The sequence below is a fragment of the Lagenorhynchus albirostris genome, chromosome 3, assembly GCF_949774975.1.
Source record: "Lagenorhynchus albirostris chromosome 3, mLagAlb1.1, whole genome shotgun sequence".
NCBI lineage: Eukaryota > Metazoa > Chordata > Mammalia > Artiodactyla > Delphinidae > Lagenorhynchus > Lagenorhynchus albirostris.
The window spans coordinates 155,730,935-155,750,449 of NC_083097.1; the positions used below are offsets into that span (position 1 = coordinate 155,730,935).

General features: G+C 58.8%; 3 protein-coding genes across 20 annotated transcripts; 1 reads left to right on the top strand and 2 right to left on the bottom strand.

The window, feature by feature from the left end:
• Nucleotides 1–1,061: 1,061 nt before the first annotated feature.
• On the bottom strand, nt 1,062–3,345 carry C3H1orf35 (chromosome 3 C1orf35 homolog). The gene is made up of 8 exons (XM_060146594.1): nt 3,162–3,345; nt 2,921–3,071; nt 2,711–2,756; nt 2,539–2,618; nt 2,256–2,328; nt 1,978–2,063; nt 1,343–1,468; nt 1,062–1,260 (listed from the first exon to the last, which is right to left on the bottom strand). Exons 1-8 carry the CDS (start codon nt 3,253–3,255, stop codon nt 1,203–1,205), a joined length of 714 nt encoding a protein of 237 aa, XP_060002577.1. The 5' UTR covers nt 3,256–3,345; the 3' UTR covers nt 1,062–1,202.
• Nucleotides 3,346–5,196: 1,851 nt separating this feature from the next.
• MRPL55 (mitochondrial ribosomal protein L55) lies at nt 5,197–9,117 on the bottom strand. Of its 5 annotated transcripts, none has more exons than XM_060144476.1 (4): nt 9,061–9,117; nt 8,236–8,316; nt 5,831–6,035; nt 5,197–5,427 (listed from the first exon to the last, which is right to left on the bottom strand). In XM_060144476.1, the coding sequence occupies exons 2-4, from the start codon at nt 8,259–8,261 to the stop codon at nt 5,278–5,280; spliced, it is 381 nt and encodes a 126-aa protein (XP_060000459.1). In that variant the 5' UTR covers nt 8,262–8,316; nt 9,061–9,117; the 3' UTR covers nt 5,197–5,277. The 5 variants fall into 5 exon arrangements, with proteins under 5 accessions (XP_060000459.1, XP_060000458.1, XP_060000460.1 ...); XM_060144475.1 differs by having other exon boundaries at nt 8,236–8,313; nt 9,067–9,111; XM_060144477.1 differs by having other exon boundaries at nt 9,067–9,111.
• Nucleotides 9,118–18,472, top strand: GUK1 (guanylate kinase 1). 14 transcript variants are annotated; one of them, XM_060144459.1, is made up of 10 exons: nt 9,118–9,429; nt 9,890–10,042; nt 10,815–10,873; nt 15,606–15,719; nt 15,979–16,010; nt 16,119–16,215; nt 17,449–17,587; nt 17,662–17,746; nt 17,901–18,016; nt 18,157–18,472. In XM_060144459.1, exons 2-10 carry the CDS (start codon nt 9,998–10,000, stop codon nt 18,190–18,192), a joined length of 723 nt encoding a protein of 240 aa, XP_060000442.1. In that variant the 5' UTR covers nt 9,118–9,429; nt 9,890–9,997; the 3' UTR covers nt 18,193–18,472. The 14 variants fall into 14 exon arrangements, with proteins under 14 accessions (XP_060000442.1, XP_060000441.1, XP_060000440.1 ...); XM_060144458.1 differs by lacking the exon at nt 10,815–10,873 and adding an exon at nt 14,946–14,997 and having other exon boundaries at nt 15,969–16,010; XM_060144457.1 differs by lacking the exon at nt 10,815–10,873 and adding an exon at nt 14,946–14,997.
• Nucleotides 18,473–19,515: the final 1,043 nt, after the last annotated feature.

Genomic DNA, 19,515 nt, shown 5'->3' on the forward strand with positions numbered 1-19,515 from the left:
TGACCACCTCATTGGTCTCATGCTGGCAGTCCAGCCCCCTGGTCCCAGTCTTGGCAATGCCTGGTTGTGAAAGGAACGGCAGGGTCACCATATGGAGTATGCCCCAAAGGCTAGGGCCAGGTGGTATGTGGAGGAAACCCCCCACCCTTCCTAACATCCACTCTCTGTGGTACCCCCCAAGCCAGCCAGCTTGTCCTCTGGAGGGCCGGGAACCCCTGGCCAAGCTCCACGTCACTGCCACAGCGATTGACCCATGCCTGGCTGGGTGCTTTGTGCACCTGTGCCATAGACCCTGTCCCACTTTTGCAGGGGTTGTCCCTCTGACCTGGAGCCCTTCTTGGCACCCTTGTTCCCCCCACTGGGTGCAGGCATTGGCAGGCGAAGTTCCTGGTGTCCTTTCCCCCAGAAGGCAGGCTGCCCCACCATAAATAATGATCTGCTCTAACAGGTTGAAAACCAGTGCTGAGTGCTCTGAAGACAGAATTGCCTTCAGCTCTCATTTCTTTGAAAATCAGAAGCAAAACAAGAACCTCCATAATGAATCCAGGCTGGGTTTTGTCTTTATTCCAATGTGGTTGTAAGATGTTTTCACTTTTTCTGTGGAGGGCCAGGTTGTATGTATGCCTCCCAGCCTTGGAGATGGGGGGCCGGGTGGAGGGAGCCAGTGCCATAGCACGCAAAGGGGATGGGGGTGAGACAGTGGTTAAGAGGTCCCTTGGTGGCCTGGAGAGGCAAGGGTGGCTCCAGGTACAAGTCCAGCTCCCCATGATCTAAATGCCCAGGCTGCCCCTTCTAGCATGCTCACCTACCTGCAGCTGAGCACTCTTTGGCCCCTCTGCCTTCCCTGCTGGCCACACATGACCCAGAGCTCTTGGTACACCTGAAGTTGATGCAGGGGACCAGGCCAACATGGGACCCCAGGATGCTGACCACCAAAAGGACAGTGCCCCTCCCAATGGGCTTGCAGGTAGTCTTGCTGGAACTCAAGAGATTTACCACATTTTCACACATCACGTTCTATTGTGACACATGACAACAACCTTCCCTTTAGTATGAGACACTTTCCACTTAAAATAAGTTTATTTAAGTACAAAGAATGAGTCAACACAAAGAAGAATAGAAGTAGCCATACTTGGCCACAACTAAGCCTCTTTGGGGACCTGGGGTGACCCCCACAGGCCAGCCCTCCAGATCCCTGGGCCTCAGTCGCTGTCATGCCTGCGCTTCCTCTTGCAGCAAGTCGAGGAGTCTGAGTCATGCCTAAGGGAGACCAAGGGACACATGGCGTGAGGGCCCCTGCCTGCCCAGCACTGTGTCTCCATCCCCAGGCAGCTGCACCTACTGGATGGGAGCAGGGGGCTGTGAGGAATCCGGCCCCTTCCCGTGCTCCTTTTCTTTCCTTCTCTTCTCTTTCTTGTGCCTCTTCTTCTTTTTCTTCTCCTTCCTGCTCTTCCTGTGGCTTTCAGGGCTGTAAAGGATGATACGGAGTGCCAGGAGCCTCTGGGGTTTTGGGGGTCTAGCCGGGGTGGGGCCACCACAGTAGCCACTGACCATGTGTAGCCATTTCAACCTCAAATCACTAAAGGAAACTCCTCAGTACCGTGTGTGGCCAGTGGCTACCATGGTGGGCATCACAGATACATTCCAACCACGGCAGAAAGGTCTGCAGGGCAGCACCTGACAATCTCATGGCTCCTTCCAGCCTTCCCATTGGGATGCCCCTGCACTCTTGGGGCCGGGTGGTGACCCCCTCCTGTGCTCCCCAGACCCTCACACAAGTGGCCCATATCTGAGCTTCCTCCTCCAGGGCCCCTGACCCTGCAGGGGGTTGGTAGGCAGTCCTGAGGCTGCCCCAGGGCTCAGAATCTCCAGAGGCTCCTCAAAAGAAAAAAGGGGCTGGAGCTGGGGAGTTCACTGACTGGAGAAGCAGCCAACATGCCGAGAAAACAGTGAGTTCTGTGCCCTGGGAGGCCTTACCCCGGCTCCACCTTCTCCTCTGACCGAGGCTTCTTTTTGGCCGAGGCCGGGGAGGTCCCTGTCCGACTGCTCTCCAGGCGGTGGTGCTGCCGAGAAAAGCCACAAGCCACTCAGGGGGTGTGCGGGGCGCCCTGGCATACCGACCGGCGAGAACCAGCCAGAAGCTGGGAGGGTATCCCCAAGGAGAGACGGCCTGCCCCCATGGCCCTCAACAGGAAGAGGCACTCAGACCGCCCCCCACCCCACCATGGGATCCCAGGATGTTTGGGGGTAGTTACCGTGAACACTGAAAGCCCCAGCTTAGCAGCCTCTTTGTCTTCCCGGGACAGCGCCACTCGACCTGCAGAGCCACTGCGGGGACGTGGGTGAGATCCCCCCATGGTGAGACACACCCCCACAGACACACCCACGGCGAGGACCGCCCATCCCCAGGCCTCCCTAGAGAAGTGGTGCGCCCAGACGACCCGTGCTAGCGTCCACTTGGGCGGCTGACAGTACGGAGCCCCGAGGAGCCAGGCCCTCGCGATTTCTGGGGCCCCCAAGGACCCTCTGGCCCCGCACCTGGAGCTCCCCAGGCCCAGGAGCCGGTCCACTCCCTTCTCGGGGTCACCGCCTTCCCGCTTACAGACTTCGACAAAGTCCTGTTGGGGAGGGGAGTGCAAGTGCTCACCGCAGCGCAGGGTCAGACCCCTCCCAATCCCGCCCCCGCACTCCAGGAGGGCCCACCTCTCACCTCCTTGCTCAGGCCGGTGGGCTGCTTCCTTACGTTCTTGTAGCCTCTGCGAGGGCCGCGCGTGAGCTTCAGGGAGCTGCGGGCCTCGCCTCGGCCCCTGCCCCTGCCCCTGCCGCGCCCCCACCCGGAGGTAAACCAACACCCTCCCCGCCCCCCCGCCCCCCCACCCCCCCACCCCCACCCCGGCCCAAGCTCTCAAGGCGCACTCACAGCGCTGCCATGAGCGCCTCCTGCTCTGCCTGCCTCACAGCCGCCAGCTCCTGCTCCCGGCTCAGACCCGCGCTGTGCTCCCGGCCCTTGGCGTACCAGGTGAGGTCACGGCCCTTCTGCCAGCGGCCCACCGGGGCCATAAGCGAGTTGCCTGCGGGGAACGGAGCGCCGAGTGCTCGGCACGGCCCGCGGGTCGGCGCACCCCCAGCCCGCGAGCCCCCGGTCCCTGCGCCCCACTCACCCAGGTAGTTCTCCCTCTGCTTATCAGTCTTCACATCCTCCCAGCTGAACTGGTCCTGCCCGCCGCGCACGCCGCCCCGGCTGGAGCCGAACATGGTAACAGGCAACCCTCTACCTCCGGACTTCCCGGTACCCAGGCCCCACAGGTCCCCGCTCCCACTCACGCGTCGCACGCGGTGACGTCACGCCTGCGCCAAACCCGTGCGCTTGCGCTCTGTTCCCCCCTCGCCTCCCGAAGGTGTCCCGCCCTGGCGCGCCTGTGCCTCAGTGCCGGCCCCCGAGCGCTTGCGCACTGCCGCGGGCTCAGCGGTGGCGCTGGCAAAGGTGCGGAGGCTGGACCCGGGCACCCCAATGACAGGACAGTCGTTATTAGAAGTCACATAATGTGGGTGACGCCCCAGAGTCACTGTTCCCATTGTGTGCCGTGTTCCCTTGGCTGTGCCGGCAGAGGGGCAGGCACTGGAGAGACGTCTGCAAACCCGCACTGAGTTTCCCGGCTATAGCTGCTTGAGGTTTCGATCAGGTAGCAGGCTGCCCCAGAGACAGGGAGCCGCCAAGGTCAGGTCGCGCCTGCACCGCTCGTCCTCCGCCCTCGGGGGTACCGGCTGTGTCCAGTTCCCAAGGAAGCACACCTCATCGCGTTCGTTCCCCAGACAGCGCAGAGAACGCCTCAGTCACCCACAAAGTGTTGGCAGATGCTTCTCATTTGGCACCGTTTCGGTCATTGCTGCTGTCGGGTGATGGCTCAGTATCCGAAGTAAATTGAGCTAGTTGTAGGGCAAGCGCGTTCCGTTTATCACCAGAGCGAACCAGACTAGATTCAGTGATAACGGTGCTAGTGAGTGGAGGGGTGCCACTCTATTAGCCAACCCCTGCTGAATTGAAACCGTCGGGTGAACAAATGTTCTCTGAGGAATTTACAGCAAGGTGTCAAGAGTGTTATTCTGTATGCCCTTTGTATTAGTCCTTTCACAAGACACTGCCCTCCTTTAGGTTACTCAGTGAATTCACCTGATGGGCTGGCAGGACATTAAATGAGAAGAGGCCTTTCACCTGGTCTTCCTCTGAACCTGCTTTCTCGGGGAATCCCTCACTTGCCTGACGGCTGCCGGGGGCATCCTTGAGCAAGCCAGGTTGGCAGGGCCTGAAGTGGACAGCTGCTGTGGGGGCCGGGGGGTGGTGCAGTGCAGTGGACGTCCCCGTGCAGCTGTACAGTGCTGGTGTGGTGAGTGGACCAGAAGGGGTTGGCCTTCTGATCTAGAGATAAGGTACAGGGTTCATCTCCCACAGGCTGCTGCTGGCTCCTGCCTCCCAGGTCATGAACAGAACGCCGTCTCCACCATCTACTATATGACAGTGCTCTACAACTGGCCCTCAGGTTTATGAAAAGGAGCCTGACAACCAAGGACCTAACGAGAAGCAGCCTCAGGCCTGGGCCGGGTCAGCTGCCTTAAAAAGGCTGGGAATTGCTCCCTTGGGTCTTGCAGGAAGGCTGCCAGGGTAAAATCAACCCCTGGAGCAGAAAGGCAGCAGTCAACTGGAAGGCCTAGCAGATTGTAGCTACAATGCACTGCAGACCTCAGTGGCGTTAACAAAGAGGGGCGGCCAGTCCCTTTGGCCCCTTTGATGGGGAGCACCTTCCCACTGTGTGCTGGGTAGGGCTGAGGGAGCCCTGGTGAGGGGTAGGGCAGGCCAGCTGTAGGCTAGGTGCAGATGTCCTTGGATCCCAGACACCCTGCTCCTCCCACCTACTCTTGGTGGCCACTGTGCTCCCCCAGGAGAGTCCCTGGTGCCCTGAGGCTGAAGGCAGCGCTAGAACCAAGGGGGCTCCAGGACCCAGAGGGGCAGGTACAGCAGTGGCCAGGCTTCCCTGCAGTAGGAAGAGCACCCATGACCTCGGTACTGTTGAAGGATCACATGCCCTTTGGACCTCATCCTAAAACCACAACTGACCTGATTCTAAGCTCTCCATTCAGCTCAGTTGTAGAGACCCTCAGGCTAGGGCACATGAAAAGGAAAGACAAGATGGACACAGCTTCGTGAACACATGATTTAAAGACACATGCCCCTCCCTGCTCCATAGCATCCCCCTCGGTCAGAGCAGCTTCCAGGCACCATCACTTTTTGGTCCAAAACTGCTTGTACTGCTCCACATCGAAGTCGTCACCGAGCTCTGGCTCCTCCTCCTTCTCTTTGACCTGGGCCTCTCGTTTCCGGAACCGTGCACGCCTCTCCTCTGGGGACAGAGAGTCCAGGTCCACGGGCATCTGCGGGGAGGAAGGGATGTGTACATGGCTCAGGTGGAGTGTACTAGGATGTTCTCCAGGGTCTCCACTTCACCTTGTTATCATCTACCACACAGTTTAGGTCTTATGTGTTCTGTTGGGTTTTCTCTCCCTTTGAAGCTTTTATTTTTTTAAAAACTTTTTCTGCTTGTTTTCTCAAGACGTGATAGTTTTTTGAATACACACCTCACTATTGCTTTCTCATCTTGATGTGTGGAGTGAGCTCCAGGTCACCCTCCTCCCTCTCCTCAAACAATTCTGACCCATGACTCGCCTTCCCTCCCCAGTCCAGTGATGGTGGGTTCTGACCCCATGAACCCCTAGAGGAGCAGTTTCTACAGGCTAAGACCTGCACCCCAGGGGAATGTTGGGGAAGGAAGCTTACTGTGAGTATCTGTCGAGGCTCCCGGTAGCGGATGTGGATGGTGGAACCATCCTGCTTGACCAGGAGCACAGGATAGAGGCGTGCGTAGGTCTGCCGGTGCACTCGAGTGAGTGAGGCTCTGTTGCAATCAGCCCGCTGGGAGGACATATACAGTTGGCGGCGGCTCTCAAGGGCAGCCACTGTCACCACACGCTGCCAGAGCAGGCTGCAGACACACACGTGCTGGTCAGCGGTTGGTGCCAGGACCAGAGTGGCCACGCAGCCCAGCTCCTATGGGGGCACACAGCAACCCGCACCAGGGCAGGATGTGGTCAGAGTAGCTCCACCCCACATCCAGAAAGAGGCTGCAGGGGTGAGCCCACAAGCTCTCAGATGGGTGAGGACAGAGTCCACAGCCAGGACCCTGGTGGGTGTCTCTGGTGAGGCCTGGCCCCATAGCTAGGGTGCTAGACTACAACATTGAGTGGGAAGCTGACTTCCAGGGGACTGCAAACCTGGTGCTTGGACTGACCATTTGAGTCCATCCCACGCCCCCTTCCCCATTCACACATTGAAGCCCTAACCCCCCGTGAGATGGTGTCAGGAGGTGGGACCTTTGGGTGGTGATTTGGATTAGATGAGGTCGTGAGGGTAGGGTCCCCCCAGTAGGATTGGTGCCCTTATAAGAGGAAGAGACCAGAGAGCTAACCCTCTCCTCCATATGAGGACACTGCAAGAAGGCAGCCATCTCTGAACCAGGAAGAGAGACTTCACCAGAACCCTGCTGGCACCCTAATCTCAGACTTCCAGCTTTCTTAAGCTGCCTGGTCTGTGGTGTTCTGCTAGGTCAGCCCAAGCAGACCGAGACAACTGGTCCACGTGGCTTCTGAGTGTGGTGGGCGCTCAGCCCTCCCGCACACAGCAGAGCACATGCTCCAAGGTGACAGGAAAGGGCTAGGTACTCTTCATGCCCCACTCTACCCAGCCACGTGACCCCACATTTGTCTCACCCACTCGGGACCTCGATTTCCCTGTCCCAGCCTTTCCCTGTGACCCCCCGCCCCAAAGTCCCTTCCAGGCTGGCTTTCATGCAAACTTGAATTCAGAGCCCCAGGCTGTGCCTCAGTCCATCCGTTTCCTCCCTCACAGGTTTGAGGAAGAATGCATTCAAACAAGTACCAGAATTTCCTGGAATTGTCGGGTACTCTGGAAGTGACCTTCTTCTCCTGGCATTCTTTTGAACACTCACGGTGGACAGGCATCCTGCACACTCACCATGTGCCTTTTCCCAAACCCCTCACTGCATGGGCAGTCACATCAATGCAGACCTTCCCAACAGCCTCCCACCTGGTCCCCATTTCAATTCCAGTTAAGTTCTCCTGCTTTGTGGGTAGTGATTCTAAAAACCTGATATTCACATCACTTCAGTAGCTCCCACCAGACTTTCAGGACTTCTCTCTCCACAAAGCAGCCAGCATGAGCACATGGGCCACGCACAGCCACAGTATGGCAGCCTCTGCTTTGGTTGTGGTTCCCACCACCCCCTGCACTCCCCAGCTGACACCTCAGGCTGAGGGCCCATCTCCTCCACTAGCCTGATGGCCTGGGGCAAGAATTGCATCTTATTTGCTATCAAGTCCCAGACCCTCCCTAGCTAAGTGCTCGTAAATTTTGGCAAAATGAATCCAGTCCCTGCCTCCAAAAGTGCAAGACTGGAGAAAGGAGGTGGTGGGCAAACTCCAGCACCAGAGGAACCTGCAGTCAGTTGCGCAGGGCCTGTACCTAAGCAGCACCAGGGAGCCCAGGGCACAGCTGCTCCAGAGAACCTGGGGTTGGTGACTCAGGAGGCTTCTGGAAGGGGCTGGAGTCAACCCTTGAGGGGAAAGAGTGGATGTTTTCCCACCAAACAGCAGCTGCAGTTCCAACATGAACCTTCTCCAGCAATGAGGGCCCTCCTGGGAACGCTGCAGCCCGAGTCCCTTCTCCATCTTCATACTAACCCACAGCTTCAGGTGCCACATCCCTCTCCCTAGATTCCACAGAAACAATTCAAAACCTGCATTCATTTTCTCCTCCATCAATACTTCTCACCTGGGGGAGACCAGGGAGTGAGAGGAACACGCAGACGGGGAGGCAGTTCTGGTGGTAAGAGAAGGAAGGCCATGATCTTCTCCATGGCTGGCCCGCAGGCTCTGAATAGGACAGTGACCACCATCACATCTGTTTTGTGCCAGGTACTCACAAGTCACTTCCATTCCTCCTTCAACACTTAAGGTGTCCACACATATGTACTTGTATGTATTCTCCAGATAAACACACTGGCTCTGGAGGTTTTCCTGAGGCAGCAGACCCTAAGGCTCTTGAGTTGGCATTCTTTGGGTGGCCCCATTACAGCAGTCCCGAGAGGCCTGGAAGTCCGTGCTTACCCAAGCAGTCTGCCCTTGGCCACCATTCCTCCTGCAGCACGTGAAAGCCCAGGGTCAGTCACTGGCCCAGCGTGTGACCTGCTAGGCAAAGAAATGAGAGATCTTTTTAAAAGGCAGGCTTTTCCACCTAACTGATTCTCACCAAATCCCAGCCAGGAACAAATTGGTCTCCGAGACATTACCAGGTCAGTGCCAGTCTTGCCCAGTAACCTCTCAGGCTTCCAGCCCTGACCTGGCATTAGAATCACCTGTGGAACGTTTTTGACCCGGAGATGCCCCAGTCCTACTCCCCAAAACTCTGACTTAGTACGTCTGCAGCAGGGCCCGGGACCTTTCTGGTGGGTTGCTGAGTCAGGGGAGCCACTCTGAGGATGGAATGCAACGTAAACGGCTTAGACTAGCTCATACCTTGTTTTCCAAGGTCATTGCATTCTCACAAAATCCAGCGAGGTAAAGATTACAAAAGGGCAGCCGCGGCTTACTAAACCTTGAGTCCCAGGGAAACTGAGGTTTCCGCGGTGACAAACCAGTTGTTTCAAATGTCGAAGACCTGATGTATCAGACATTCAGACCCCAGGAAAAGAGCCCTCCCGGCCGAGATGAGAAGGTTTGCCTCGCTATCCCCAGTCAGGGCAGGGCATCTGCAGGCTTCCTTCCGCCTTAGGACGTGACTCAGCAGGACAACGAAATGCTATAAACCTCCCAAGCGATACCCGCCCATTCTCTCGCCCTCCAGGGCGGCCTGCGGCGGGGCCCGGACCCTCCCTTGAGGGAAGCCCTCCAAAACCCGCGCGACGCGGCGCCTTTCCGGCACCAACTTGCCACCCTCACCGCCTCCGGAGCGGCCTCGAGGACCAGCGGCCAGGCCGCCGCTGGCCAATCCACAATCACTGTAAACGCAGCTTTCAGTTCTCCTGCGGCACCGCCACAACGTCATCCGGCGGGCGCAGCGTCGTGCTGCGCTGACGTACAGCCTTGAAAGGCGGGGCGAGGCCGGCGCAGCTCTGACCAGCTAGCCCGCTGGCTGAGGCGGGTCCGGCGCCGCGCGGAAGTGCTTCTCTGAGGGGCGGAGAGAGGCCGGCGCGGCGCTACTCTGTGACGTACGTCCCCGCGGGCGGTGGCGGCGGCCCTTCATGCTGCGGCGCCCGCTGGCCGGGCTGGCGGCGGCCGCCCTGGGCCGGGTCCCCTCGGACGGTGAGTGGCGGCCCCTCGCGTGGGGGCGGAGGTCCGGGCGCGCGCAGGCCCACGGGAGGGCCTTCCTGGGGAGTCCGGTCCCGGGCTCGCGTGTCGCTGTCTGAATCCGCGGAGGAGAGACGGGGACCGCCGCTGCTTGCGTGCGAGGGGCCGCCAGAGCCCGTGCTGAGCGCCGGTGTCGTGGACCTGCCTGAGGGACTCGTGGGGCTGTGCTCGTGAATTCTGTCATCCCGCCAGGCACCGAAATTGCCCTCGGCGGTCCTCAGTGGTTTCCAGAGTTCCGTCTCGGAGCGAGCAAAGCAGGGTAGACGAGAGGGTAGTGTGTCTTCTCATGGAGTTTGCAAATTCAGGGAGGCTTTCCTTCGCTTTGAAGTTGTATCCCGTGTGTCTGTGTTTTAGAATTGCTTTTGGTAGTTACTATTTTACTTAGACAAATTAAAAGCTGGTTCCCCTGTGTCAGTCCTCAAAATGTAGGAGGAAATTCTCCTGGCACGGGAAGCTCCAAACAGCTTGTAAAACCCCTGCAGCTTGAGGACTTCATGCTGGATGCCATTGCGGACCCTGCAGGATGCGTGGGGGCAGAGAGGGGAGCAGCCTGACACCCCTCTCCAAGGTGGGCCACACAGTAGAGCCGAAAACCCTGCGAGATCAGGGTTTTGAAAGACCTTAGGTTGCCCCTGGTGTGGCAGAGTCGCAGAAGTCCCGATTAGCTCACCCGGCCTGTAGACATATGTAGTCTACCCCGAGCTCAAGAGGAGCAGCACAGATAACAGTTGGGAAACCCTCCCGGTGGTCCAGCTTTGGTGCTATGTTTGGTTGCCAAATATTGCAAACGCAGGGGCGTCCTAGGTGGGCAGAGCTGACTGCTTCAAGGACTCCCAGCCAGGAGGGCCCCTGGGACTGCTACAGGTTCCTGGCCAGCCCCACAGCGCAGCGCTGCTGGACATTGCAGATACGGGTACTCCACGCAGGAGCAGGTGGTTGGTGGCAGGCCTTCCTGACTCGTGGGCATGGTAGCTGGGGTTCAGCTTCCCTCAGGACAAGACACCTCAAGTCTAGGTTGCTGGAGCTGCCCATCTGCTGATTTAGACATTCTTTTGGGAGCAGTGAGAGGGAGTGAGTCTCCACCCAGATGTTGGTTTGAGGAGGAGCAGTGAGGGGTGCCACCTCACATGTTATCAGTGTCTTTTGATAGGGGTGGAGGAGGTGGAAGCTCAGGTGATGATTGGCCAGTGTGGGATGAGGCCCACAGGGACAGGAGGAGGGAGACCAAGATGTGCTTCTCATGGTCAGCCTTGCACGAGTCCCCTGTGAGTGCCCCTTGGCAGCATGCCTGGCCAAATGTGGACTCTTCTGGACTTTTCTGTCACTCTTTCACTTCCCAGACCATGACTGGTGAGGGACCCAGGAACACCTTCACCTTCGCCACCAGGACGGATGTGGGGTGGGTGTGGCTTCCTGTCTTATCATTGACAAGCTGAATTTCCTGCCACGTGAGCCCCCACTCTGCCCTTTCCTTGTAAGAATTCCACACACTTGCCTGCACACACCAGGCCAGCTTGTGATCTGGGTTGGTGCCACACCAGTGATAGGTGTAGTTTGCTTGGGCTTTCCTTTAGACTCTGAGAACACGTTGATCCAGCCCTTGACCTTTGTCTAGAACTGGTAAGATCAGCAGTTTATTTGAGGAGCACATTCTGCAAGTTCTGAAGTTGTACATTTTTCTTCAGCCACACCCAAACTTTTTTTTTTTTAAACACTTGAACTGTTGCTCTCCATCGTTTGCGTCACGTTTAGCATAGCCCAAGAAACGCGTTCAGAGGATTTGAGGAAGAGCAAGAAGGAAGGTATTATGATGTGGTTGGGGGTGGAAGGAAGTGACCCCAGTCCTCAAGGAGAAAAGGGGAAGCACAGAGGGTGAGCTGTTGGGGCACTGGTATGGAGGCAGGTGCTCTTCAGTCGGGCTCTGACCCCTGGCTGAACCTGTGTACCAGGCCTCTGTTCCCCCTGGGTCCGTCTCTGATCCTGTGCGTGCTGGGCCTTGATTTCCCCTGGTCCCTGGCTGAGTCCGCATGTTCCAGGCCTTGGTTTTCCCTGGTCCCTGGCTGACCCTGGTTGTGCTTGACCTTTGTTCCCCTCTCTGTGAGAGTGAACGCTGCCCCAACCAGAAGGGCTTGGGCTTTTTCTTGCTCCATGATTTGTATGTCCTGGACCCCTTTCCCTTTCATGCTCCCTCTGCCTTCCCTTAGGGCTAGAACTGAGGATCTCATGTGGGACTGAATCCCGGTTCTTCTCGTTGATGGAAAGAGATCCAGATGCAGCTGTGTAGTGCCATGACAGGGCTGAGTCCTCCATAGTGTGGCTTCTTGCCAACACTTTTGAAGGACAGGCTTCCTCTCAGGGAAGGCATGGGCTCACCCCACTGCCGAGAGAGGAGGTGAGAAGAAAATCGCTGGCTGCGTTGTGGCTTCTCCCACTTCAAGTCAGGTTCTTGAAGGTTAAGTGGTTTCTTAAGGTCATTGGGCCAGGACATGTCCCACACACGGAGCACCTGAGGCCAAGGCCAGTGTAGTCCTCCTGTCCCACACAGCCTTTTTTGGGGGATAGGGCATGACCAGCTATCCTAACCCAGATCAACTCATGTCTTCTGGCTTGTGTTTCGCAAGAGGGCTGATGGGGTTTGACTTTCTCTTCTGTGTATCCTCAGAGTGTTGCACCTTGTCTTAGTGTCTCATGGAGGAGTGGGGAGGGAAGTGGGGTGGTGGCCGTGCCCAGCCCTTGGGACAGGGCGGGAAGGCAGGTGGAAGCAAGAAGGAGAGCAGGAAATGCTTCTCGAGGCAAGCCTTCCAGGGCTGCCTGAGGAGCCCCTCGTGAGGGGTTCCAGCAGAGAGCATTCCAGAATGCACAGGCTTGCACCAGCGACTCCTACAGAAATTGCATCCCTGATCCTTATTGCTGTCCTTGTGAAATTTCCAGTTTCTTGCCAGGAAGCTGGGGTTCAGAATTGTGGAATAGTCAAGGAGTAGAGGATACAGAGCATTCCTAACTGCCAATCAGTTCTACCAGCTGCTGGGGCCAAAATCAGGCTCCGGGGTATCTGGCACATTTGATCACTGGGACTGAGAGGCCCTGAGGTCTGTCCCACACTGAGTGTGCTCCTGTCAAAGGTGGCTTTAGTGAGCACTCTATCACCATGATCACTGGGTGGAGCCCAGTACCCAGCGACTCCCCAAGTGCCTTCTGCAGGGCTAGTCCACTCCAATGTGGTCACTGTGGCTCGGGCCCTTGTGCTAAGAGGAGGTGACCTCAGGGAGGAGCCCCACGAGAGGAAGGACTCTGGATCCCACCCACCTCAAGGCAGTGGTGCTAGGTGGGTGCCCCCTCCCCTTGTCATCAGTAGTGTAACCTTTGAAAGAGGGCACGATGGATGGCCAGCACTGGGAAGGCCTGGGGCCTGGACTTGAGGGGCAGGTTGGGGCTCAGGAGGATACCCTGTGAGGAGTGGGCTGGCAGGGTAGGGTGATGATTTGGACCCAGGCAGGGAGTGAACTTTGCAGCCATCAGCCAATCCCCATGCGTGCATACATACCTGCTGCTTACTGCCAGTGGTTGTTGGGCTGGGGATGGGAGGTCTCAGTGGGATGCAGGTGCCGTGCCCATGCCCCCAGGGTTCACAACATGGGGTAGAAAGCCAGATAGAAGCCAGGTAAGATGATGAGTAAGACTTGTGCACAGCATGCTCCTTGAGGGTTTCAGGCGCTGGGACTTCCACGTGTAGCGTTTGGTCCTGATTGAAGACATGTCTTCCCTATGCAGGTTTGCAGTGTCCAGATGTTAGAGCTTATGACCACAGCATCTGGCCATGATTGCAGGCATGGGGAACAGGGCAGGAACTGCCAGGGAAACATGTTAGGGGCCTGTGTGCTGGCCTGGAGGCACAGGGCAGGTCAAGACCATGTAGCCTCTGGGTGTTGCTGGCAGGTTTACAGTTGAGGGCTGTGGGACGTGAGGGCGGGGCACCTGTTCAAGTTGGCAAAGGAGCATAGTGTTCCTGAGGGGCTTCTTCATAGATAAGCAGGATGGGTCCTCCCCTCCCTGGAGGTGGATACCCCAAGTTGGATCCAGAAGGCACCAGCTGCATCCACTGAGTTGAGGGTTTGTTGCTGTGAGCAAGGCCCAGGTAGGCTTTCTGGTCCATCTCTTGTGAGCATTGCCATGTGTCCACTTGATGTTGCCCCCGCCCTGGAGAAACTCACATTCTTGTGGCGCCTACATGCTGCCGGGTCCTGGGAAGACCTACACTGCTGAACAACCACAGCCCTCCTGCTTGCAAGGTGGGGAGGCAGTGTGTGTGCGGCGGTGACTCGGCCCAGTCCAGAGGCCAGGCAGTGTGGTGGCAGACCCCAGCCTCCATTGCCTTTCTCTTGCCAGGGCTCCTCTAGGAGCAGCAACCTTACTCAGGGACTGACTGGCCCCCAATATCTCCTCTGTCCTCCTATGCCCCTCCACCCCGACGTAGCTCTCTCCACAACCGTGGTCACTCACTGTCAAGTCAGGACAGACCCAGGGGGGTGGGCTGGGTTGCCCACAGGACATTCATTCTGCAAAGGAAGGAACTTTGTGAAGGCCAACAGTGAGCCAGAGATGAGACCTTCCCATGCACCAGTCCTTAGGGTAGGGCGGGGGCTGCGGTCTATTGGGCAGCAACAGCAGTGGGCTTAGAGTCGGACACACACACATGTGGGCATTTGTATGGTGGCACTGTGTCTGGGTGGGAAAGTCAAGACACCAGAAAGGAATTGGGAGTCCAGTGGGACCGTTGCTAGATAAAAACGGTGTACTGTTGTAATAGGAAACTTGGAAGAGACAAGGGAACTAAGAACGGGTCACTTAGAAGTGACAGGTAATTGATGAGCTCCTCTGGGTCCATTTCTTCTATCTCTCTTCAGCAGGGGAACGTATCTGTTCCCCGACTCCTTCTCCGGGGTGTTTGCATATGGCATGATGGTCCCAGAATAGCTAGCTATGCTTTAGCCAGATTACCCAGGTTGGCCTCATTGCGGATTAGGGAAGCAGTGACCACCTGGGGCCCGGCTGGAGAGCTGCCCTGGGCTAGATGACTGGGTGTCCCCAAGCAGAGTGGCCTGTCCCTTCTGGGCCTCATCGCTGGTCTGCTGGCCACTGACTGCTCCTCCACACCTTACCAGGCACCCCACAGACAGAGCCCTGCTGGTGTAGGCCAGCTCACCACACGCCCTCCCAGGGTCTCCCTCCGGAGCAACACATAGCCTCCCAGCCCCCTAGCTCAGTGCCTGCCTCGATTCCTGTCTTCTGAGGCTCCAGATGCACCTGATCTTCCTCAGCCCATCTTGTTCATGTGGCTGGGTGGGCAAGTGCGCATCTCTAGGGTGAGGAGCAGCCTTTGCCCTCTGCTGAGCAGGTGGTGCTGGCTGCCCTGGGAGGGATTTAGTGCTTAGAGGGTGGGGAGCAGGCAAGGATTACCAGTCTCCTCTCAGCTCATCCCGAGCAGCCCCAAGGTGAGCACGGAGGCTGCACCCCACGCAGAAGGTAGGTCCTGTGTGAGGGGTGCTGGGGTGATCCGATGGGCACAGAGCAGGCTAAGCTGATGCTTCCAGAGCTCCCCCACTATTCCTGCCCTCAGCGTTTTCACCTGTGGCAGGTGTCTGAGCCCTGTGCTATGAGCTGGGAGGGTGGCACCCATTGCTCTCCTGCTGGCTTCATGAGACCCAAGTATCAGAGAAGGGGAGTCAGGAAGCTGGGGTCGTTTGTGGTCAGCCCCTTGCTTTTCAGTGGAAGTTCCCAGAACAGAGCTTGGGTTCCGCTGACCTTGACCAAGGGCACCTCTGGGGTGTGGTGCCAGGAGACACAGGAATTGGGACCCGGACATGCCCCTCCCAGGAGCTCCTTGACGGTGGGATAGGAGTGGACAGCTGGGGAGGCCACACATTTGTGGTCAGTGCATGTATTACCAGGTAGCACGCCCAAAGGGAGGCATAGCCAGGGTTTGAGCATGGCTCTGAGTGACTGCCCACAGCTCTGCCCAATTTCTGGGGTGAATTCACTTGGGGCAGAGGTGGGGGCACTGCAGCCACCTCGCCCACTTCCATAGGGAGCAAGGCCCTGCTGATATTTGTCTCCCCCGTCCCCCGCTACAGGGATGTCAGGACCAAGGCCCGTTGTCCTGAGTGGACCCTCAGGGGCTGGGAAGAGCACCCTACTGAAGAGACTCCTGCAGGAACACAGCAGCATCTTCGGCTTCAGCGTGTCCCGTGAGGCCCCAGGGGAGGTGGGGGAGGGTCTTAAGGAAGCTGGGGGCGGGGACCCCTGCTGACATGCTCTGAAGCCCCCCACACTCCCACACGGTGGGGCGGAAGCCCCCACACTGCTGACCCTAACCTGGAGCCTCCTCTCCCACACCCCGAGATGGGCTGAGCCAGGCCCTGTGGGCAAGGCCCTGGGGATGGGATGCCTGGGGCTCCAGGTGTTGTCCCAAGTCAGTCACTGGTACTTGTTCCTAGACACCACAAGGGACCCGAGGCCAGGAGAGGAGAACGGCAAAGGTGAGCTTGGCCAGCCTCAGTGCTCCAGCACAGGAGTGGAGCAGCCCTCCCTTTGTCAGAGTGATGCATGAGGCCTCAGTCTCCCTATCCGCTCCTCCTCCTTTGCAGATTACTACTTTGTGACCAGGGAGGTGATGCAGCGGGACATCGCTGCAGGAGACTTCATCGAGCATGCCGAGTTCTCAGGGAACTTGTATGGGACCAGGTGGGCCATGCTTGGGGCCCTCCCTTCCTCCAGTTCTCTCAGGAACCTAGAGTGGGCAGCCCAGGCAGGGATATCTCTCTGTGGGCACTGAGCAGCGGGTCTCCCCTTGGCTGGGCCCCAGGTGGGGGGTTTCTTTCTATGGGCTGTCTGGGCAGTTGGGGCAAGGGACCCAGCCCCCCAGGGGTCAGGATGCAGCCACAGTCAGGGCTCTCTGGGCCACTCCCTCCTGGCCCAGCCCCACTTGTGTCTACCTGGCCAGGCTGCTGTGAGAACAGTGGGCCACACGAGGGCCTGGTATGCAATGAGGACTTGGAGGACCTGGGTCTCATAGGTTGGCAGGTTGCACTCCCCCCCCCCCACCTCCAACCCCTGGGGTAGCCTGAGAGGGTCCCTGGCACAACAACAGCTGCCCCTCCCAACAACCCACCAGAGCTGGGTCTTTGCTGGCTCCTCGCACCTGGCTTGCAAGGCCTGGAAGCAGTGCCTTGACACAGGCAGGCGTGCCTCTGTGCATAGCCTGTCCCTGAGCCACCTAGCTGGGTGAGGCAGGGACCCCACAGGACCCAGCATACTCTGCCCCAGGTGCAGATGGGAAGAGTGGTGGGCTGCCAAGTGGGGTCATTTGGCCACTGTTGGGACACTCAGTGCCTGCTGAGGGGCAGTGCCCCCAGTGGATGAGGAGCACATGGCACGTGGTGACCCTAGGGTGAGGGGCCAAGGCCTACAAAGGGTGGCCAGGGGATGAGGAAGCCCAAGGGCGTGCCGTGTAGTTCTGTGGGGGCCACAGCCAGGGCATCCCTCTCCAAGCAGGACCCCAGCATGCAGGATATGGGAGGGTGGTCGCCATCGCTAGCCTGAGGGCACGATCCAGGGGGTGATGCCAGAAACTTCTGGAGGCATGATTGGCGGGTGGGACTGATTGGGGTGATGGAGTGGTGTGGGGCCTGGGAGCAGGTGCCAGGAGGAGAGGCCCTGGGCCAGGGTCTGAAGGTGCCTCTCCCTACTGCCACACCAGACCAGCAGAGGGCCCCCTTGTGCAAGGGTTGCTCAGGGAGTACTTCCAGAAAGAGGGAGCAGATGCCACAGTTAGGGTGGGCCCCTGTGGGCACCCCCAGAGAGGCCCAGAGCAAGGGGTGGGCAGTAGATGGTCCCACTGAGGCTCTTCGAGGCCATGGGGTCTGCTAGGGCCTCAGGAGCCCACAGCTGAGTAGCCCCCCTCCTATCATCCCCCAGCAAAGCAGCTGTGCGGGCCGTGCAGGCCATGAACCGCATCTGCGTGCTGGATGTGGACCTGCAGGGCGTGCGCAACATCAAGAAGACCGACCTGCGGCCCGTCTACATCTTTGTGCAGCCACCCTCACTGGATGTCCTGGTGGGGGCTGAGGGAGGAGGGCGGGGGGGCAACCCTGGAGGCTCTGACCTTCTGACTTTCATACTTCGTCTCAGGAGCAGCGGCTGCGGCAGCGGAACACAGAGACGGAGGAGAGCCTGGCTAAGCGTCTGGCTGCTGCCCGGGCTGACATGGAGAGCAGTGAGTGTGGGCACCTATCCCTCCGTGTCCCTGGACCCTCTCCAACCCCCACAGTAGAACAGTCCCACCCAGCAAGGGGCAGAGGAGGGCTGGAGCCATCACCCAGCACTGTGGTCCACGTGAAGGGTCCCCGGACCCCCTCCTCTGTCACCAGAGCCTCCACTGACCCTGCCCCCACCCTCAGGCGAGGAGCCCGGCCTGTTTGACCTGATCATCGTCAACGACAGTCTGGACAAGGCCTACTGGGCCCTGAAGGAGGCGCTCTCCGAGGTGGGCTGGGAGTGGAGGTGGGGCCTCAGACCTCTGTCTGGCAAACGGGGAAAATAGGCTGGGACAGGTGATATGGCGGCCCCAGGCCCTGGGCGAGACCCTCTTCCTTTTCCCAGCCTCTCTTCCTTTCTCCCCGGCAGGAAATAAAGAAGGCTCAAGCAACTGGTCACTCCTGAGCAGGTCCACCGGCTATAACTCCTCAGGTGGGGCCTAGGGCCTGGCACCCACCCGCAGCGGGCCAGGATCTCTGGCGGTGGCTCTGCTCACCTCAGCTAGCACCCAGGGTTTGGGGTGCTGCGTATCTTCCCTCACTCCCCCACCGTGACTGGAGGACTTTGCTCTCACCCCCTCTCCCCATGTCCCTTTCTAGGCTTCCTCCCCCCCCCTGCCCTATCAACTCCCCTCCCATGGAAGCTGGGCCAACATCCAAATAAAAAACTGCTGGGTTAGAGTGTCCTTGAGCCCTTGGATCATGGCCCTGGGTGGGTGGGGCCACGGTATACCACTCCAGACCCACCCCCCACCCCACCCTGCTCTTGGCAACCACACCCTAACTGGCCAGCCCCTGGAGGTCCTTGGGCAGCAGCATCCATCTGACATCTGCTGCTCTGGGCTGCCGGCCCCCAGAGAGGGCTGCCCCTGAGCTGCTGCACGCTACTTGCCCAGGGCTCCCACCAGGTGGGTGCAGGGCCTCATCCCCCACTGTCTCTTTGAGTTGCCATTGAGGCCGGGGTCAGAAGGTCCTGGGGGCTCATCCTGCATGAACCACTCCTCCTGGTCCCTGAGCTGGGCTGATGGTGGCAGAGGGACAGACATTGCATACCTGAGGAGGGACTAAGACTACAGAGGATGGACCTCTGCATCTGGGGGCCTTGTGCATGGCCCACTGGGGGTCTGGCCGGCCATAATGTTCCTGGAGAGGCCAGCCCAGGGAAGACACCTGGGGGCCTCTGTTAGGGTTCCAGGCTCTGTGGAGTCTCAGAAGATACCTCCAAAAGCTGCCCATCTCAAGTTGGGGCAGCTGAGTTGTACTAGGCACAGGAGGCACTCGCCTGAGCCCTGGTCCATGCCCAGGCCATGCTCCTATGGTGGAACCCAGACAGATGGTGGATGCAGACCTGGAGGAGGCAGGGAACCCAGACAAATAGAAAGGCTGGGCTCCATCCAAAAGTCCAGATGAACAGTGGAGGGCAGGCGGGAGCTGGGCCTGGACACTGGACGGTGGGCAGAGGGGCGCTGGGCAGCCCCTAGGCCTGGGGGCAAGTGAAATGGGGCTGGGCTGCCTCCTGACCTACTATACAGCCTGGGAGAGACTGGTTCCCTCTCTGGGACCCATCCAGCCCCAGGGACAATCAGGGATTCAGACCCCGAGCCTCAGGGGGAACAATGGAGCCCTTGAAGGCCCTCCCCCCACATTGTGCTTGGTGGTGAGAGGTGGCCCTGGGTCGGGTCGGGCCCTGGACTTAGCCGGGTGCACACCCTCAGGAGGGCTGGTGTCC